This window comes from Dama dama, chromosome 13, assembly GCF_033118175.1.
Source record: "Dama dama isolate Ldn47 chromosome 13, ASM3311817v1, whole genome shotgun sequence".
Taxonomy (NCBI): domain Eukaryota; kingdom Metazoa; phylum Chordata; class Mammalia; order Artiodactyla; family Cervidae; genus Dama; species Dama dama.
Genome location: NC_083693.1, coordinates 12,190,682 through 12,211,138, shown reverse-complemented (window position 1 = coordinate 12,211,138; position 20,457 = coordinate 12,190,682). Strand labels below are relative to the sequence as shown.

At 50.3% G+C, this 20,457-nt stretch overlaps 1 protein-coding gene across 1 annotated transcript in view; it reads left to right on the top strand.

The window, feature by feature from the left end:
* Window positions 1–2,548: 2,548 nt before the first annotated feature.
* The window catches only part of ATP10A (ATPase phospholipid transporting 10A (putative)), a 180,452-nt gene continuing 162,543 nt past the window's right edge, over window positions 2,549–20,457 (top strand). Inside the window, exon 1 of the mRNA XM_061158551.1 lies at window positions 2,549–2,997. Coding sequence (XP_061014534.1) covers window positions 2,549–2,997 — 449 coding nt within the window. The remainder of the gene's footprint in view (window positions 2,998–20,457) is intronic.

The window sequence follows — 20,457 nt, the reverse complement described above, 5'->3', positions numbered from 1 at the left end:
AATGGGATTGATGAAGAGAGGTGGGGAGAGGTTCCAGGCCTCGGGAGCAGTGTGACTCACAGAATCTTGGAACCTTAGAGTGGAATGTAGATGGGGATGAAGAAGGCCTGTTCTGAGGAGGGTAAGGAGACCTCTCCCTTGGGCCTGGTGGGGACGAGGGCGGGGCAGAGTCAAACCAGCAAGTTGGTGCCAGTTCCCCTAAGGGCCTCAAGGAACCTCTGCCTGAGGAGCCAGCCTTTGACTCTGTAAGCTCCCGGGTAAGGAAATAAAGCAAAGTAGTCAAGGAGGGCAAGTAACTGTTTTGGCCCCCTGGGGACTGACTGTAGCCTGGAGACTGGAAAGCAGAGAGACCCACTCTAAGGCCCCGGGAGGGCTGGGAAGTGGAGAGGGCCAGCAGGCTCTGGGACCTCGGCAAGCTGGTGGATGGAGGAACATGTGGATCTGTGAGTTAATCACTGGAGACCAGGGAAACTGGTTCTTGGTGGGCTGTTAACATTCAATTTGAGATGACACTGGCCCACTGTGAGATCTGATTTCTTTCCTGGAAAATGCAGGCATTTCAGTCAAACTTTAATCTGGGCCTCTACACATCTACCCAGTACTCCCAGGAATGCAGGGAGGGAAGAGCCTTGATCTGTGACACAGACTTTCTTAGTACCTCCCTCAATCTGGATTCTAGTAAAGACTGTGCTCCGTGCCAAGGTTCCCTAAGTAGAGGTGTGAGCCCTTGGCCTGGCTGGATGGGGTATAGGCCAGGGTACAGAGGTGAGGACCATCCAGAGAGAGGGGCATGGGGAAGAGGTAAGTGATTTACACCAAGCCAAGAAAGTGACTTGTCAGCAGGCACCCAAGGGAGGGACCCAGGCCAGGCCAGGCTGCTGAGTTGGTCCCCTGGGAGATGACAGAGCGCTCCAGAGCAGGGAGAGACATGAGGTGCTGGCTTGCAGGAGGAGGAGGAGGCGAACAGTTCCCTGAGTCCAGACAGGCAGCACCCAAACGTGCTTATCTTGTTGTAGGAAAGGGGACCCCTTCCAGGGCCCGAAACTGGGCTCTTGTCTAACACCCAAAAATGAATTGTCCAAGTAGACCCATCTGATGACAAAGCAAGAGACTTTATTGGGAAAGGGTGCCTGGGGGCAGAGCAGGAGGTGAGGGGACCCAGGAGAACAGCTCTGTCACATGACTCTCAGTCTGGGGTTTTATGGTGATAGGATTAGTTTCCGGGTGGTCTTCAGCCAATCATTCTGACTCAGTCCTTCCTTGTGGTCCACGTCTTGTTCAGCCAAGATGGATGCCAGTGAGAAGGATTCTGGGAGGTGGTCGGACAGGTGGGGTCTCCTTTTGACCTTTCCCCGAACTCTTCTGGTTGGTGGAGGCTTATTAGTTCTCTGTTCCTTACCAGGACCTCCTGCGGTAAAACAACTCATGCAAATGGTGACTATTAGGGTGCCTGGCCAGGGTGGGCGGTTTCAATCAGTGTGCTTCCCCTAACAGTCTCACTTGAATTCCCAGCCATGGTCTGCTGGGCAAGAAATCCCTGCTTCTCACACTTGCACTTTTAAAGGGGAAGACAAGAGAGTCAGGGCCGATGCTGACCTCCGGGCTTGCCCGCTTGGGACGCACCGGACCTTCTGCTGGTCCGCCCCGCCCGCGCGGCCCTCGCTGACGCCCGGGGTCCTGCAGGGCGCCCTCTGCGGCCACAGCCTCCTGTCCCCCACCACCCCCAGCAACCAAAGCCCCGTCGTCGTCCGGGTCAGAGAGGCCACTGCAGGGCCAGAGCGCAGAAGGGGTATTTTCCGCCCTCACGGTTTACCAGAAAGGAAAAGAGACTGAAATAGAGCAAACCAGCCTGCCTTTGCTCAGCGAAATATTCCTCCCTTCAATTAACGGGGAAAAAAAGAATCCTATTTAGGGAAGTAAGGAAAGGCAGCGATGGTCATGAAGGTTCAGTCTAGTTCACCCAAGAGGTTAGTGTAAAAGGGCAGGGTAGAGAGGAGTTGTCCAGGCAAAGAAGAATCCCCTCGGGGTCCCGGGAACAGATGTCCTCGGTAAATGAGATTTAAAACTCCGAGCATCGGTATGCTCTGGCCCGTGTGCCTTGTGATTCTAGCTGGTTCCAGGAGGCGGTCCCAGCCGGGTCCCCCAGACCCATTCCTGGCGGGCCGCGGTGCCTCCCACACCCCGCCGTCTCCCGTCTCCCCGGGGGCGGGCGCGCTTGCCCGGCCGGGGCCCGCGCTGATGCTTCCGGAAACGAAACTAAGCCGCTCCGAAGTTTCCACCTCTGCTTGGGCTTTTGGTTTCCCGCTCTCCGCGGGGTCCCAGGCGGGGCGCGGGGCGGGGCCGGGAGTGTCCGGGCGGAAAGGCCGAGGCGGGCGCGAGGGCGCGGGGCCGGGGCGGGGCGGGGCGGGGCGGGCGCTGACCGCGCTCCCGTGCGTCCCGCAGGCGGGGAGCCCGCGCCGCCGCGCCCCGGCTGCCGGCGATGATCACCTAGGAGGCTGGCGCGGGCGGGCGCGAGCGACGGAGCAGCCGGGCGCGGCGACACGCGGCCATGGAGCGGGAGCCGGCGGCGGCGGCCGAGGAGCCCGGGCCCCCGGGACGGCGGCGGCGGCGCCGGGAGGGCCGGACGCGCACCGTGTGCTCCAACCTGCAGCCGCCTCCGGGTGCCGAGGAGCCGGCGGGCAAGGGCGCGCCGCGGCGCCGGCTGCGCGGGGGCGCCCAGCACCTGGCGGACAACCGGCTCAAGACCACCAAGTACACTCTGCTGTCCTTCCTGCCCAAGAACCTGTTCGAGCAGTTCCACCGTCTGGCCAACGTGTACTTCGTGTTCATCGCGCTGCTCAACTTCGTGCCCGCGGTGAACGCCTTCCAGCCCGGCCTGGCGCTGGCGCCCGTGCTCTTCATCCTGGCGGTCACGGCCTTCAAGGACCTGTGGGAGGACTACAGCCGCCACCGCTCCGACCACGAGATCAACCACCTGGGATGCCTCGTCTTCAGCAGGTGAGCCGAGCGCGCGGCGCGGGGCGGGAGACCGGGAAGGCCGCTTCATTCCGGGCGGGCCGGAGGGTCGAGCCTCGGGGGGCCGCGGCCCGCGCGGGGACCCTGCGGACCGGGGCGCGGAGACCTGGAAGCCCTCGCCAGAGGTCCGGGCCTGGGGGTCCGCAGTCCCTGAGTGTCCCTCAGACGTCGCGTCTGAGCCTAGCGATCCCCGGGCTGGCCTCCCGCAGCCGCTGGGCGCCCTCGTCTCCCGCGGCTGCTGCTTTATTAGTAAAAAGGAGGGAAATTCCCTGGCGCCCCAGCTTCAAGTCCCAGCCTCCAATCTTGTCCAGGCTCTGAGGGCCAGGGAGGTGAGCGACTTAAACAACCTACACAGGAATGTAAAGCTCGGTTTCAGAAAACATCTTCTCTCGGGACAACAGAGTGAAACCACCAAGTTCTGACATGCCAGGCACACATCAGATAAAAGGGCAGCGGCGTCCATTCCCTTTGTGAGCCAAGAGCCGGCCACCCAGCCGGCTGCCATCCCGCGGGGCTGACTGCATAGTTTTAAAACATTAACCCGTTTCCAGATGGAAAGACTGAGACCTTGCGGAGTTTTTCGAGCCTTGTGCGCAGTTAGTCCCAGGGCGTGTACTTCTCTGGCTTCCTGCTCCTTCTCTCTCCCTGCACCTCCCTCAAGTTTTGGACCCCCAGCAGAGACCTGTCCCGGACGCTGCTGGCTCTTCGCTCCCTACACTCCCAGACCCCGAGAGCCGCTTGGCCGCAGCCGCATCTCGGAGCGGTGTCGGGTGTTAGAGTTCGCCTCACGGCCACACCCGTCCGGAGGGCAGATGACCTCGCTCCCGTCCAGAGCTGAGCCCGTTTCCCTGCTGCTGCCTGTGCTCCGGCCTTGGCGTCCGGGCTGGTCGGGTCTCCGGAGGCGAAGGCTGTTAGGCTTGGTGAGCCTCCAGGAAGCCCCTTCTACGCTCCCGGTTATTCCTGCCTCTTAGGTTAGTTTCGGAGGATGCCTTTGAGTAACTCTGACCCTCCAGGCAACATTGATGGTTGTTTTACAAATTACCCTTGTTTTACAAGTGAGTGAACAGGAGTTCAGAGAAGTTAAGTAACTTGCCCGAGTCCACAGATTTCTATGTAGTACTACTAAAATTTGACCCAGGTCTTCCCAACTTCATAGCTTTTACAGTATTCTGGTGCTTATGTTTCTTAAAGTTGTATAAGAATCGCCTGAAAAGCTTGTTAAAAATAACAATTTAACAATGTGAGTTAAAAAAACTAAACAAACCAACAATTCTCAGGCTCCATCCAAACACATCTGACTGACTCATCCGGGTCTGGGTCTGGGGGTCTGAGTATTTAATGAGCACAGAGGTGATGCTTCTGTCACGGCCCACGTTTGAGTGATGCTGCCTGCTTGCTGTCAGGGGTGCCCATTGGCGAGTCAGCCAGGGGTTTCCTGGCTCCTGTTCCCCCTGCAGCTGAGGAGGGAGGGGCACCCTTGCCCGGAGGCCTCGGTGGGTGCCAGCCTGCTGTGTGCTCTGTATACTGCAGTGTACTCCTTGAGACCCGGTGGGGCCCCAGGTTCTGTCTTTACACACATGCCACTTCTGTTCTTCCTCAGCTGCTACTCCTGTGGCCTCCTTTTTAGAAATACTTAGGCCTCAGGAAACTGTTTATTTTCAGCTGACAAAGTCAATTGACCCTTAGAACTACCGTCACCCCTAACATGCCCATGACCCCCCGCATCCCCGCCTAGTGGAACCCCAGAGCAATCTGGCCTCCGTGACCTCAAAACGCTTCCTGGAATTTGGAACCCTTCCCCTTCCCCGTGGACCCGCCTGTCCACCTTCTCTTTCCCTGACCTGGGTGGTGGGGAGGCCTCGGGGACAACGGTGCTTTCAGGCCCCAGCGCCTCCCAGCTCCCAAGTTAAATTCCTTGAATGCTTTTCTGGGGAGAGAATGGGCCTTCTTCCTGGGGAGGTTCTGTGGGTGTGAGATGGTGTCAGATGTGTGCACAGAGGAGGCCGTCTGTAGGAGAAACTCCTTCAGGCCCAGAAAGTCTGGGATGGGTGTTTTCAGTCTTGGGCTGTGAGTCAGTGGATGTCTGCGCCTCCCCGTCCTCCCCATCGTCAGGCCGGAGTGTGTTCAGGGTCTCAGGTAGCCACAGAGACAGTGACCCGACGCGGTGTGCAGTTGGGATCTGTCCTCTGCCATGTCATTGCTCTGGTGGACGTGGAGCGGGCCTTCCGTAAACGGTGTCAGTGCAGCGAGAGCAGGCTTGAGTTGGGGAAGCCTGTCTCTGGATGGTGGCTTCTCTGGGATGCCCCGTGTGTCCTGACTGCAGTGTGCAGTGAATTAATTATTTGTACCATTATTTATGTGGTATGTCCCCATATCAGTGTCTTCCTTGATGGCTCAGTGGTAAAGAATCCACCTGCTATGCAGGCGATGTGGGTTCAATCCCCGGGTTGGGAAAATGCTCTGGAGAAGGGAGTGGGAACCCACTCCAGTACTCTTCTTGCCTGGACAATCCCATGGATAGAGGAGCCTGGTGGGCTACAGTCCAAAGGCTCGCAGAGAGTCGGAAATGACTGAGCGCACACACATGTCCCCATTACGGAGCCCTTGGGTGCCTTCTCTGTGGGAACCCCGTGTTAGGCTTGCTGGCAGTGCAGGTTCCCGGGTCCTCCCCTCCCACTCCCTGACCTTGAGCTGCTGAGCCCCTGGAGGTGGGAGCACTGGTGACCACAGCACGACTGGGCTTGTACGCACAGACTGGCACAGAGGTCCTGTTTCCGTGGCCTGAGGCCATGGCGTCATCTGGATCTCAGGCTGTGTTTGGGAAAACCCTCCTGAGCCGCAGCAGCAGAACGAGAGCACAGAAGCTGATGCTTGGGGCTCAGGTCCTGCCTGTGGCCCTGGCCCCAGGAGGGTCAGTCGGCCGCGGGATGGGGCAGACACCAAAGTCCTTTTTGGTCACACAGACCTTACTGTGAGGGTGATGGCTGGCTGGCGAAGCCATCTCCTTCCGGGCACAGGTGGAAAGAAGGGGGTGACAGTCCCACCCCTGTTCTGTTTTTTCTTGCTGTAGGGCTCAGGTTTGCTGTAGGGCTTGGACCGCCCTTTAGCCTCCAGGCCTGAGTGAGCCTCCAGAGGGGACAGGCCTAGCGCCACCCGGGCTGGGGTGAGGGGGCAGCAAGTGACCGCGGGGCGCAAGGCTGGTGGGGCTGACGGAGGGGCAGGGATGGGAGCCAAGAGCCGGCCAGGAGGGTGGGCGTTCTTATGGAGGAAGGCAGAGCCTGTGGTCAGAGGAGGGGCCGGGGGGTGTGGGGGTCCTTGTGGAGGGAAGGCCAAGCCTGTGATCAGAAGAGGGGTTGGGGAATGTGGGGGGTTCTCGTAGAGGGAAGGCAGACCTGTGATCAGAGGAGGGGTTGGGGAATGGTGGGGGTTCTCGTGGAGGGAAGGCAGACCTGTGATCAGAGGAGAGGTCGGGGGAATGGGGGGGGGGAACCTCATGGAGGGAAGGCAGAGCCTGTGATCAGAAGAGGGGTTGGGGAATGTGAGGGGTTCTCGTGGAGGGAAAGCAGACCTGTGATCAGAGGAGGGGTCAGGGGAATGGGGGGGACCTCATGGAGGGAAGGCAGAGCCTGTGCTCAGATGAGGGGTTGGGGAATGGCGGGGGTTCTCGTGGAGGGAAGGCAGACCTGTGATCAGAGGAGGGGTCGGGGGAATTGGGGGGGAACCTCATGGAGGGAAGGCAGAGCCTGTGATCAGAAGAGGGGTTGGGGAATGTGGGGGGTTCTCGTGGAGGGAAAGCAGACCTGTGATCAGAGGAGGGGTCAGGGGAATGGGGGGGGACCCCATGGAGGGAAGGCAGAGCCTGTGATCAGAAGAGGGTTTGGGGAATGGTGGGGGTTCTCGTGGAGGGAAGTCAGAGCCTGTGATCAGAGGAGGGGTCGGGGGAATGTGGGGGTCCTCGTGGAGGGAAGGCAGACCTGTGATCACAGGAGGGGTTGGGGGAATGGTGGGGGTCCTTGTGAAGGGAAGGCAGAGCCTATAATCAGAAGAGGGGTTGCGGAAATGTGGGGGTTCTCGTGGAGGGAAGGCAGAGCCTGTGATCACAGGAGGGGTCGGGGGTATGTGGGGGTCCTCATGGAGGGAAGGCAGAGTCTGTGGTCAGAGGAGGGGTTGGGGGACAGGGTGGGGGTCCTCGTGGAGGGAAGGCAGACCTGTGATCAGAGGAGGGGTCGGGGGAATGTGGGGGTTCTCATGGAGCGAAGGCAGAGCCTGTGATCAGAGGAGGGGTCGGGGGAATGTGGGGGTCCTTGTGGAGGGAAGGCAGAGCCTGTGATCAGAGGAGGGGTCGGGGGTATGTGGGGGTCCTCATGGAGGGAAGGCAGAGCCTGTGATCAGAGGAGGGGTCGGGGGAATGTGGGAGTCCTTGTGGAGGGAAGGCAGACCTGTGATCAGGGGAGGCACCAGGGGACAGGGCTGGGTTCTCGTGGAGGGAAGGAAGAGCCTGTGATCAGAGGAGAGGTCGGGGGACACTGGAGAAGAAACATTCCTGAGAGGGCATTTGCCCAAGAGAGGGGATGAGCGGAAGCCGGGGGTTCCAGTGCTTACCCACCTGTTCAGCCTCAGAGCGAGGGGGCCACCCGTTAAAAGGAGCAAACCTCGCCCCTGCTGCTGGGAACGGAGTGAGCCTCAGCTGGGCGCTGCCTGAGGGGGGGTCCTGGGCAGACCCAAACTCTGAACAAGCCCCTGCCTCACCTGCACTCTGTTTCTAGCGTGCCGTGAGTCCTGGCTCAGGTCCACACGCCCCTCACGATCCTGATCCTGTGGGCCTGGAGCAGCGGGCACCTCTATCCTGTGGCCCCCACCTTCCGCCCGCCCTGCCTGCGTTCTTGGGTAACGTTTTCCCTTTTGCTTCTCTACGCTTTGTGATGACTCAAACCTGGGCACCTCTCGGTATCTGCCTCCAGGATGATGCAGCAGCAGCATTTCTGCCTGAATTAGCCCGTGGTGACTTTTCCCTGAAGGTTTTGGGCTTCTGGGGCTCTGGCCCTTTGCTGTCTTGCCATCATATTTTGGGAACAGTCAGAGCATGCCCTCATGCTTCTCTTAGAATTTAACTTTGTCCTGTCCCTTTCCTTTGACTCTCACTTGGCTTTCCCAGCTCACCAGGGGCACCTGTTCAGCCTGCTTACCCTGGGCTTAACGGCTTGTTTTTTTCAGAAGATCCTGAAAGGGACCCGACCAAGTTTCCCCATTGTTTCTGTCCGTTTGTTTATCTTGTCTCAACCTGCCTTTCCTCCCTTTCCTGGAGAGTCCAGCCTCTTCCTCACCAACAGCAGAAACGTTTTGCCCCTGGGAAGCACAGCACCTTTGTCTTATTTGGAACAAAATATTTGAAGAAGAGGGGATACCAGTACAGGGTCCCGAGGGACAGGGATGCGCCAGAACAACGTAAGTCTTCTTGAAGCAGGGACATCTGCCTGGTGTGCTAGGTAGGGGGACACTTGAGGAATATTTGGACATTACATGGTTTTTGGAAATAATTTTTTTTTGATACTTTTTTTAAAATAAATGGGGTCCAATTATAGAAAAAGAACCGCTCTTTCTCTAGAAACTTGTTTGCCCTCCGGAGATAGTCTTGTTCATGGGAAGGTTCTTTTCATACTTGTCAGTGTGAGCCAAGTGCTTTAGTGTGCAGTTGCATCGTAACCTCCTGATGGTCCTGTTTTCACACCTTCACTTCATAGGTGAGGAAACTGAGCTTCAGGGCTTGATAGCTGCCTTAGGGCTGCCTGCTGGGGGATGGCAGAGCCTTGGCCTGAGTCCAGACTCATCCTGCTCTGACTCTGAGTTCATGGTTTGCTTGTACTCGCCATCTCCACCTGCAAGGGCAGTATGCTTCATTTAAAAAGAAAAAAAAAACTTTAAAATTTAATTCATCTCAAAGTATTTTCTAATTTCCCTGATGATTTCTTCTTTGACCCATTTTATTTAGGAGTGTTTTAATTTCCATGTATTGGTGACTTCCTCCAATGTTTTTTTGTTATTGAGTTCCATTTGCATTCTATTCACACAGGTACAGAGTAGTGCGTAGATAAGGAACGTTTCTGTCTCCGTCACCTAGTTTAATAGTTAGCACCTCATGGCGGCACTATCTATCTGTATCCCACTCACTCCCTTGCCCACTTTTATAGTGAAGCACATTCCAGACTTCAGGACATTTCTTCTGTAATATTTCAGCATTTATTTTTAGAAAAGCTACAACTTTAAAAAGAACCTAAACTATAATACCATTATCATACCTAAAGAATTAATTTAAATTCCTTAATATTATTAAATACCAAACCTGTGTTCAAGTTTCCACTTGTCTCATAAATGCCATATTTCTTTTTTCAATTTGTATGTTTGAATCAGGTCTCATTGCAATTGGCTGATCTGTCTCTTAGATCTCCTTTACTCTGGTAGTTTCCTCCACTAAAATTCCCTTTCTCTCTTTCTCTCTCTCTCTCTTCTTCCCCTTGCAACTTGTTTTATTTATTTTTCCTCTTGAAAAATACATTTGAAGAAACTGAGTTATTTATCCTGGAGGTCTTCCCATAGCTTGAATATTGCTGATTTCTGTGGATCATGTAACATATTCCTTTCTACTGTAATTCCTCTGAGGGGGTGGGTGGGTCTTGATGCTTTATCAGAGTTTCTTGAGTTTTGATTTTTGAGGAGGAGCGATCAAAACTGCACCTATAGGTGGTGCCTTCCCTCATGAGGAACATAGAGTTCTTTCGTCCATCTTTTTGTGATGTCAGCAGCCATGGTGATTATTGGCTACCTCCATTAATTTGCTGGAGCTTATGAAATGATGGTGGGCCTAATTCTTTCATTTATTAAATATTATATATGATACTTTCATAAAAAGATACTTCCCTTCATCTACTATCTGGTTTTCTAGTGGTATAGCTCATAGAGACAGATGTTTGATTTGGATCACTCACATTTTCCAATGGGAACTAATTGGCTTTCTAAAATGTTTATAAACTTTTTTATTTTGAAATACTTTTATACTTTATAGACAAGTTGCAAAAGTAGTATGTCCTTAACCAGCATTCCTCTCATTTTAATGTTTCACTTAGCTGTGTTACAGTGATCAAAACTAAGAAATTAACATCAGCACAAAGTTGTTAAACTAAATTAAAAAATATATATATATATTTTATTGAAGTATAGTTGATTTACAATGTTTTGGGTACACAGCAAGGTGATTTAGTTGTACAAATACACATATATTATTTTTGAAATATTTTCCATCAAAATATTGACTATAATTCCCTATGCTATACAGTAAACCTTTGTTGCGTCTTGCATACCTATTTTTTAATTAGAAATTTAGCATTCTATTCATACTAAGACAAACAAGTGGAATCAAATGTCATAATTTTTTTAGTTAGGCAAAAATCCACATGTTTTGTAAAACATATAAATTATACATATTTATATATATGTATATAAAAGCTTTTCTACTACACTTGATAAAGTCTTGAGAAAGAACATAAAAAAAAAAGAAGAGATGGAGAAATCAGAGGACATAAACTAAATGAATAAGAGCCCTGAATATGAAATATAAAAAGTGAAACAAACTAGATAAAAGTAGAAGATCATCATATAGTCTAGTTGTTTTTAAACATGACTGCTCGCTGGAAACATATCTGGAGCTCTGGACAAAAAAAGCAATACTTGAGCATTTGTATTTTTCAAAAAATTTCAAGATAATTCTGATATGCATCTGAATTTTAAAAAGGGACTACAGGTTTTTCTATTAGATCCTAGTTTTGATGGTATACAGTTCTATTATTTTTCTGTTGACCAATCATGATAAAATGGTATTGAGTAATAGTTACATAATCACAATAGTAAAAGATACTTATCAGTTTTCACAATCAATAGCCAGACAAAAAGTAAAAGATAATTATAATTGCAAGCCATAATGGGAATATTATTAACTTAGCAATATAAAATACTTACATACGATTTGGAAGAGGGGTCAAGCAGAGTGATGTGGTAAGTGGAAGTGCACACATGCACATGTTTTCATCCACCAACCAGTCTGTGTTTTGGTTGATACGTTTAATCCATTTTAAGGCAGTTATTGGTATGTAAGATCCTATTACTATTCTCTTAATGGTTTTGGGTTTATTTTCTGTCGGTCTCTCCCTTCTCTCGTGCTTCCTGCCAGGAGAAGTTCCTTTAGCGTTTGTTGTAAAGCTGGTTTGCTGGTGCTGAGTTCTCTTAACTTCTGCTAGTCAGGAAAGCTTTGATTTCTCCATCAACTCTGAATGCGAGTCTTGCTGGGTAGAGTATTCTTGGTTGTAGTTTCTTCCCTTTCATCACTTTAAATATTCCCGTCTGGCTTGTAGAGTTTTCTGTTGAGAAATGAGCTGATATATGGTTGGGAGTTCCCTTGTATGTTATTTGTCGTTTTTCCCTTGCTGCTTTTAATATTTTGTATTTGTCTTTAATTTTTGTCAGTTTGATTACTATGTGTCTCGCTGTGCTCCTCCTTGGGTTCATCCTGCTTGGGACTGTGCTTCCTGGACTTGGTTGACTATTTCCTTTCCCATGTTTGGGAAGTTTTCAGCTCTTATATGTTCAAATATTTTCTCAGGCCCTTTCCCTCTCTCTTCTCCTTCTGGGACCCCTATAATAAGAATGTTGTGCTTTTGATGGGGTCCAGAGGTCTCTCAGGCTGTTTCCATTTCTTTCCTTCTTTTTTCTATATTCTGTTCTGTGGCCGTGATTGCCACCATTCTGTCCCCCAGGTCGTTTATATGTTCTTCCGCCTCGGTAAGTCTGCTGTTGATTCCTTTAGTGTATTGCTCATCTGTTCGTTCTTTAGTTCTTCTAGGTCTTTGGTGAACATTTCTTACATCTTCTCCATTCTTTTTCTAGATCCTGGATCATTTTCACTATCATTATTCTGAATTCTTTTTCTGGAAGTTTTCCTGGCTCCACTTTATGAGTTGTTTTTCTGGAGTTTTATCTGGTTTGTTCATTTGGAACATAATTCTTTGCCTTTTCATTTTGTTTAACTGTCTCTGATTGTGGTTTTTGTTCTGGAGTCTGCAGGATTGTAGTTCTTTCTTCTTCTATCTACAAGCTCAGTCTTAAACCACACTTCTCCATCCAAAGAGGACTTGTTATTTTTTTTTCCAGTTTATTGAGGTATAATTGAAATACAGCCCTGTGTAAGTTTAAGGTGTATAGCATAATTTTATTTACATATATTGTGAAATAATTACCATAATAAGTTAGTATCCATCATCTCACTTCAGTTCATTTCAGTCACTCAGCTGTGTCTGACTCTTTGTGACCCCATTCATTGTCTCATATAGATATGAAAAAAAAGCAAATAGAAATTTTTTTCCTATGTTGAGAACTCTTAGAATTTCCTCTCTGAGCAACTTTCAAATATGCCAAAATACAGCAGTGCTAACTGTAGTCATCATGTTATCACTATATTGCCAGTACTTATTTGTCTCATAACTGGAAACTTTGATCACCTTAATCCATTTCCCCCACCCACACCTCTGATAACCAGTAATCTGATCTCTCGTACTATGAGTTGTTTTTTTTTTTCTGGATTCCACATATGAGTTCATACAGTGTTTGTGTTTCTTTGTCTGACATTTCGTTTAGCATAATACCCTCATGGTCCATTTTTGTTATTGCAAATGGCAGGATTCCTATTTTTATGACTGAGTGGTATTCCATTGTGTATATGTACCACTTCTTCTTTGTCCATTCATTGGTCAGTAGACATAGGCTATTTGCATATTTTGGCAATTGTAAATAATGCTGCTGTGAACATTTGCTGCTGTTGTTCAGTCGCTCAGTCATGTCCTACTCTTTGCAACTTCATGACCTGCAGCACCCCAGGTTTCACTGTCCTTCACCATCTCCCAGAGTTTGCTCAAACTCATATCCATTGAGTTGGTGATGCCATCCAACCATCCCTCCTCCTCTGTCATCCCCTTCCTCTCCTGCCTTCAGTCTTTCTCAGCATCACGGTCTTTTCCAATGAGTCAGCTTCACCTTAAGCATCAATCCTTCCAGTGAATATTTAGGGTTGATTTCTTTTAGGATTGACAGGTTTGGTCTCCTTGCAGTCCAAGGGACTCAGAAAAGTCTTCTACAGCACCACAGTTCAAAAGCATCAAGGTAGGGGTATGAGCATAAGGGTGCAGAAGTTTCTTTGACATAGTGTTTTCATTTCCTTTGTTCATATTCCCCGAAGTGGAATTCTTAGCTCATGCGGTAGCTCTATCTTTAATTTTTTGAGGAACCTCCATACTGTTTTCCACAGTGGCTGCACCAATTTACACTCCTACCACATTGTACAAAATTTCCTTTTTGTCTTCATCCTCACCACTTGTTATCACTCTTTGTCTTTTGATAGTAGTCATTCTAACAGGTGTGAGGTGATAATCTCATAGTGGTTTTGATTTGCATTTCCCTGATGATTAGTGATGTCAAGCAACTTTTCATGTATTTATCGCTATTTGTATATCTTTGAGAAAATGTCTATTAAGGTTTTTTTTTTCTCCATTTTAAAATTTTATTAGTGGTCTTATTATTTTTAATACAATTCTTTGATAGCTTTCAGTATGGATGTAAGAGCTGAACTATAAAGAAAGCTGAGCACTGAAGAATTGATGCTTTTGAACTGTGGTGTTGGAGAAGACTCTTGAGAGTCCCTTGGACTGCACGGAGATCCAACCAGTACATCCTAAAGGAAAACAGTCCTAAATATGCATTGGAAAGACTAATTCTGAAGCTGAAACTCCAATATTTGGCCACCTGATGCGAAGAACTGACTCATTTGAAAAGACTCTGATGCTGGGAATGATTGAGGGTGGAAGGGGAAGGGGATGACAGAGGATGAGATGGTTGGATGGCATCACTGACTCAGTGGAAATGAGTTTGAGTAAGCTCCCAGTGTTGGTGATAGACAGGGAGGCCTGGCTTGCTGCAGTCCATGGGGTCGCAAAGAGTCAGACACGACTGAGTAACTGAACTAAACTGAATGGCTTTAGATGCTCAATATGTCTGTTTTGTTTTGTTGTGCTGTGGTCTGGCTGGATCCTCATCTGATGGTCTTTCATTCTGGTGATTATCTATTCTGCAGTTTTCATCCTTTCTGGAAGGAGTCAGGTGTCTCATTTGTGGGACGTGTTTGCAAATATTCCATTATCACAGTGACTGCCAGTCTTCCTAGGACTTGGTGTTCCTGGGCCAGGGTGGTGAATGGTAAGTGATGCCCTTGCCTTGTTCTGGATAGTCCATCACCTTAAAGAACCACCCTGTCCCCAAGACCAGTCAGGCCCTCATTGAAAAGCATTTTTGGAAGACATTTTTAAAATTAATTTTCTTTATTTACTTTACTTTCGGCTCTACTGGGTCTTCATTGCTTTCACAGCCTTTCTCCAGTTGTGGAGAGCCAGGGCTGCTTGTTAGCTGTGGTGTGTGGGCTTCTTACTGCAGTGGCTTGTCTTGGGTGCAGGGCGCAGGCTGTAAGGCACGCGGGCTTCAGCAGTTGTGGCTCCTGGGTATTAGAGCACAGGCTCGGTAGTTGGGGTGCATGGGCTTAGCTGCGCCATGGTCGTAGTATCTTCCTGGGTTAGGGATCGAACCTGTGTCTCCTGCATTGGCAGATGGATTCTTTAACCACTGACTACCAGGGAAGCCCTGGGGGATGTTTTAAAGACAAAACCTATTTACATTTCCAGATTCCTTGACTTGGGAAGATTCAGGGGACCCGTGTATCTGCCAGGGTCCCTCCCTTCGCAGTGGGGTGGTCCAGCTTCTTGCTGAATTTCTGTAAGGAGGGAGCCCAAAGTCCTGATTTGCACAAGACTTACCTTGCTATATATAGTGCACTGAGACTTTACAGGAAAATGGAGAGGCTATTTTGGTCTTTGGATTTTTAGAATATGCTTGGCTTTCTGTGTTTACTTATTGTGGATTTTCCCAGGGCACAGTTAGTACAAGTTGCCCCCAGTATACCCTCTGGTTATTCTTCCATTGGGGATAATGTATGTTGAAGTACTTTCCCTAGCAAACTATTTTCATTAGGTAGTAATGAATTCCTTTGTCCATTTAAATTCACTCAGAGGCAACTGAAGCACCCTTAATGAGGTGATTCCCTCGCTAGCAGTAAAATGCTGGGCAGGTGCATCTCTCTGGCCCAGTCTCCTGCTTTAAACAAGAGGGCGGACAGTGGCTGCTGGTCTGCAGTGAGGAGTAGATGAGACACTGCGTGAAAGGGCAGGGCCACGGCCGGGCAGGCGGGCAGCTCAGTGTTAGAGTTGGGGCTTCCCTGGTGGCTTAGTGGTGAAGAATCCGCCTGCAATGCGGGAGACCTGGGTTTCATCCCTGGGCTGGGAAGATCCCCTGGAGAAGAGAAAGGCTACCCACTCCAGTATTCTGGCTTGGAGGATTCCACGGACTGTGTAGTCCATGGGATAACAAAGAGTTGGACAGGACCCAGTGACTTTCTCTTTCAGTGTTACAGTTGTTACAACTGCTACTCATGATCATTGTTGCTAAGATCTTTTGGTCAAAATTTTCTTTTTTGTTTTAATTGATTTACCATGTTGTATTCAGTTTCGTATATATGTATACATTCTTTAAAAAATTTTTCTTAAAGATATTTTACACTGAAGTAGATATACTTTTAGTCAAAACAAACACCTTCATCATTTAGTCTGTTTAGTTTTATCCTTGATAAATGGACTGATTTTTGAAAGCATATTCAAATACTGAAAGTAGCTTGTGGACTCCTATTGCCAACTTCATGGACCCCTGGTAATTTTGGGATGCCCCTGGTGACTCAGGTATCTTCTTAGAAATGCAGTTCACTGAAGAAGCCCTATAGGGACATTGTGATGTTAAGGCATTATTTGTTTAGAATAATAATTCAAAGGCAGTATATAAGTCCATTGACTGTAGTAACAAACCCTTTAAAAAATTTTTAAAGACATCAAATGAATTAAATTTGTTGACCTATTTGGTGATGTCTTTGAATTTCTCATTTTTGCTTATCAACCCTTAAATAAAAAACAAAACGAAAACAGCAGCAATTACAGTAGGTCCTTGGTTTTCAAAAGGAAAACAAGTCTTGAGCAGCCAGTGTGGCTTTCTCCAGTGACATGCTTGCAGGAAGAAGAGGACTTTATGGCCCTTTCTGACATCCCAGAGCTTAGAAGGATAGGAACATCCAGTTAGCTCAGGATGTGCCTTGCTTTTCCTTCTGCATCAGGTTTCCCTGTTTCAGAAAGTGACTTTCCTAGAAAGGCCTCAGGGTATGCAAAGACAGGAAGGTCGGCTGGGTCTTTAAAGTCTGCCCCTTCCAAAGCCCTCTGGGTCCCTGAGCACCCCACTCCCCTGCCTCCCTGCCTGTGTTTCTTCTTTGCTTTATCAATGCTTTTCTGATGGAAACTTCTGTCCCTAAAGGACTCCAGTACAGGAGAGCTTAATGAAGTGGGAGGAAGCTCCAGCTGTGAGCAGGCACTTTCCAGGCCTTTTCTGTCCCACCCTGTGTTTTTGTGTGCTCCTCTGACAGCTAAGGAAAGGCAAGTTCAGGAGAGTTTAGTTTGGGTTCCAAGCTCCCTCCTTTGTCGGATGGGACCTTGGCGCTCTTGGTGGCATCTGCCTGATGGGTCAGCTGCAGACGGGGATGGGGCACGGTACGCCCATGGGTCCGTCCTGAGCTGCCCAGCCTTCCTGCCTGCCAGCCTCCTTTGGGTGGTGCTCAGAGGCAGGGTCCCATCCAGACGGTGAGCGGGCAGAGGAGGGCGTCCCGGGTGTGTGCAGAGGGCGTAGCCCCTTCCCAGTCCTGCTGTTCCTCCAGCGCCGGGCAGACACGCAGACGGGCCTCGCCCCTTGCCCTCGGCCAAGTGGGAAGTCATTTTCATTTCAGTCACAGAATCCGTCCACTCTCTCTGACCTGGTTGTCTTCGGGCCCGGTGGCTCAGGAAACCTGTTACTCAGAAAGCTCGGAGTGAATCTGAGGCAAAAAGAAAAAGCAGGCAGAGAGTGAGCTGTCGGGAGGGAAGCAGTGTCCTTTTGGGATGCTCTCAGCTTTTGTCTTTCTGAGCAAAGAAGCCATCTGTAAACGTGTCCAAGCGGTTTGTTCTCTCTTCATTCAACAGCCTCAGGGTACACATGGCATGTGTTTACTTTCTGAAAGAGTGCTTGTATTAAATGGCACGGTGGTTTAGTAGATATGTCTTGCTTCTCATGACCAATTGGTGATTACCTGGGCCCTCACCTTTCGTACTGCAGTTATCATTCTTTTATTTTCTGTCTATATTTTGCTGTGATACATTTTAGTCAGATCAGATGTGTGGGACCATTCCCTGGCATAGTAACATTTTCCACTTACAGTGTTTTTTTTAAGAAAGAAAAACTGTTGCTGTAGGTGGGGCGGACAGTCTGGCTCACTCCGTGGGTCTGGCTGCCGTGTCGCCGTCTCTGCAGGCCGCCCCGTGCCCGCGCTCTGGCCCTTCGCTCCAGCCGAACCTGGGCTCTGTGGCTGGACTGTCCTCTGCCTCTGTGCACATTCGCCGGGGCGCCCTGCTTCTGGCCTGACTCTGTCCCCTCTGTCTCGTGGATTCCTCTGTGCCTTCCCGGGAGCTCCCGCACAGTGCTGCGGGCGGGGGGCGCCCCGAGTCTGACCCCCGCCACTGCGGGCGGCGACCTCCCTCCTCCTCTGGGCCTGTGCAGTCTTTGTCTTTTTATTGACCGTATGCAGCGGCCTTGACATGGGGCCCTGTGCCCTCTGAGGGCGGTGGTTCCTCTGGACCAGCCAGTTCCTAGAGCCAGAGACTGGGCTGTGAGTGTGTCTTTCCTTTGCAAAGTAACAATCCAGAGCCCACGCCCTACATGCCCTTTTTAAGAATAACTGTTGATTTATTTGACGGGCTCTTAGCTGAGGCCCCCAGGGTCTTGGTTGCCTCACTGGGACCTTTCCTGGCGGTGCACGGACTCTCTGGTCACGGCATGCGGCTTTAGTTGCTCCACGGCGTTTGGGATCTTAGTTCCCTGATGAGGTGTCAAACCCACATCCCCTTGCATTGCAGGGTGGATTCTTAGCCACTGGACCACCGAGGAGTCTCTCTGCACACCCTGTTATCAGGCTGCCATGCTCAGGGCCACCAGCCTGGTAGCAGTCGGCTGGGGACCTAGGTCCCCGAGGCTGGTTTCCCTGCCTGGCTCTGCCCTTCCCACGGAAACCACAGTGAAGGCTCTTGCTGTGTCTCCCCCTCGCTCCTCTGCCTCTTGACTTCCCCGGCGCTTTCCCCATGGCTCCTCCTCTTGGGAACTGTGGGAGGTAAAGTCCTTTTCCACTGGCAGTGTCTCCTGGTCCGCTGGCCTCCACCCCTGAATAGCAGAGACCCTGCCTTAAAGCCGGTCTCCCTGCAGCCACTGTCTCTGGCCGCCTTTAACTTCCTTGCCAAGTGCGCTTGACTTCTCCTGAAATACTTGCTCCTGCTCGGTCCCCGCCTCTCCTGTGCCTCTGGGAACCTCTTGGTGAATCCCGACATTATGTGCGCCAGCGTGCTGAGCTGCAGCGCTGGCCCCTGTGCGGAGGCCACCGGCCCGCGCGTGCAGCCCCCACCCCCAGCCCTTTTCTCCAGGGCCTGGGGAGCACTCCCCGCTGCTGCTCTTCGCCCGCGCAGCAGGAGCCCCTGCCCTGTGCCCTGCCGCCCTGCACATGCTCTGCCCTGCGCTCGGGGCAGCTCGGGCGGCAGCCAGGCCTCACCGTCCTTGCGGTGACGGGGCCTCAGCATCTCTGATCTGACGAGTGGACTACTCCCCAGGATACCTGAGTATCTTCACAATAAATGCCTGTTGGTAGACTAACAGCCCCCTAGAGATGCCTACATCCTGATCGGGAGAATCTAGGCTACATGGTGCAAGAGAACGAAGGTGGGTTGCAGACGTGATTTAAGGTTGCTAATGGGCTGACCTTAGGATGTGGAGAGTCTTTCTGATGATTAGGGCGAGCCCTTAGTCGCATCACCGGTCCTAGAAGGAGAGGGCGGGGGGTGCAGTGTTTGAAGAACATGACTTGCTGCTGTTCGCTTTGATGATGGAGGGGTGAGCCCCGGCCTGAGGAGGTGGGTGGCCTCTGGGGGCTGGAAACGCAAAGGCACAGTGCCTGCCTCACCCTCCCGCTGGAGCACAGCCCTCCCAAGACTTTGGTTTTGTCCCCATGAGACCCGGGTCAGACTCCTGACCTCTAGAACTGTAAGATAACACTTTGGTGTTGATTCAGGCCAGAGTCCTGGTGATTTGTTACAGCTGCCCCAGGAAATGAATGCATTCCTGTGGACGGGAGGATCTGGCAAATACCAGGTTCTTGAACCACAGCATTTTGTGTGTTGTTACTGATTTATCTAGTTTCAGGTAAAAACATCTGCAGCCATTTGAATCACTGAGAATATCTGAGAATTCCACGTTTGCTGAGTGCGGCATGAAGACATGGTAGAATGGAAAATACGTGTTTACTTATTTATTTTTTCAGTTGAAATATTTAGTGATAAGACATTGCTTATCACTTATCATAAGACATGTCTCTAGCACTGTATACTTTTCAGAGTTTTTATGAGTTTTTTTGGGAAGTTGCCAGCCAGCCCTGGCAGTGCAGTACTGATAAATTCTTCAATGACACTCTCAGGAAATGGTAGCCCAGAGGGGGAGCTCTCGGCTCAGAGGGGATACGGGGGGGGGGGGTGGGACAGCTGGCCCTGGATCCGAGGTGATGCTACCAAGGGCCACCGACCGTCTGCTGGCAATGTGCTACCCTATGAGTACCCAGGGCCACTTACATCTTGTGTAGGGTATGGATCAGGCTTCAGCTGTTTAGTTATTTCAGGTTTTTGAGAAAGTGTCTGAAACCAGAGAGTTATCCTGACACATGCCAGGACCCAGAATTTACCAAAGGTTAATGACCAAGAGCACGTATGCTTTTTTAGAAAAGTTTAAATGTTGTAATGGATGTTCTTTTTAGTGTAGCTGGTTCATTTGAGCAGTAATCTCCAAACGTTTTTGATCTCACACCCTTACAAGTAGCAAACACTTGTCTGTATGTACTGAAGGTAGACTTATTAATGTATAAATCATAGACAGGCAATGCAGCACATGAATACATAAATGAATGGATGTATAGTAGTAAGGTAAATAGCGATTAAAATAAAGACTGTGATGTTTTCTGTCCCCAGTGATGGTGTGCTTTTGTGCGTGAGCACTGCGGGGAGCTTCCTCAGGTGGCCTCCTGTCTGTCTTAGTTCACTTGAGAGCATCACATGCGTTCAGATTCACGGTCCATTTCATTCTTGGGATTTCTCACATTTATTGAGGGCCATTTAGGGAGCTTCAAAGAGCCTCAGGCCC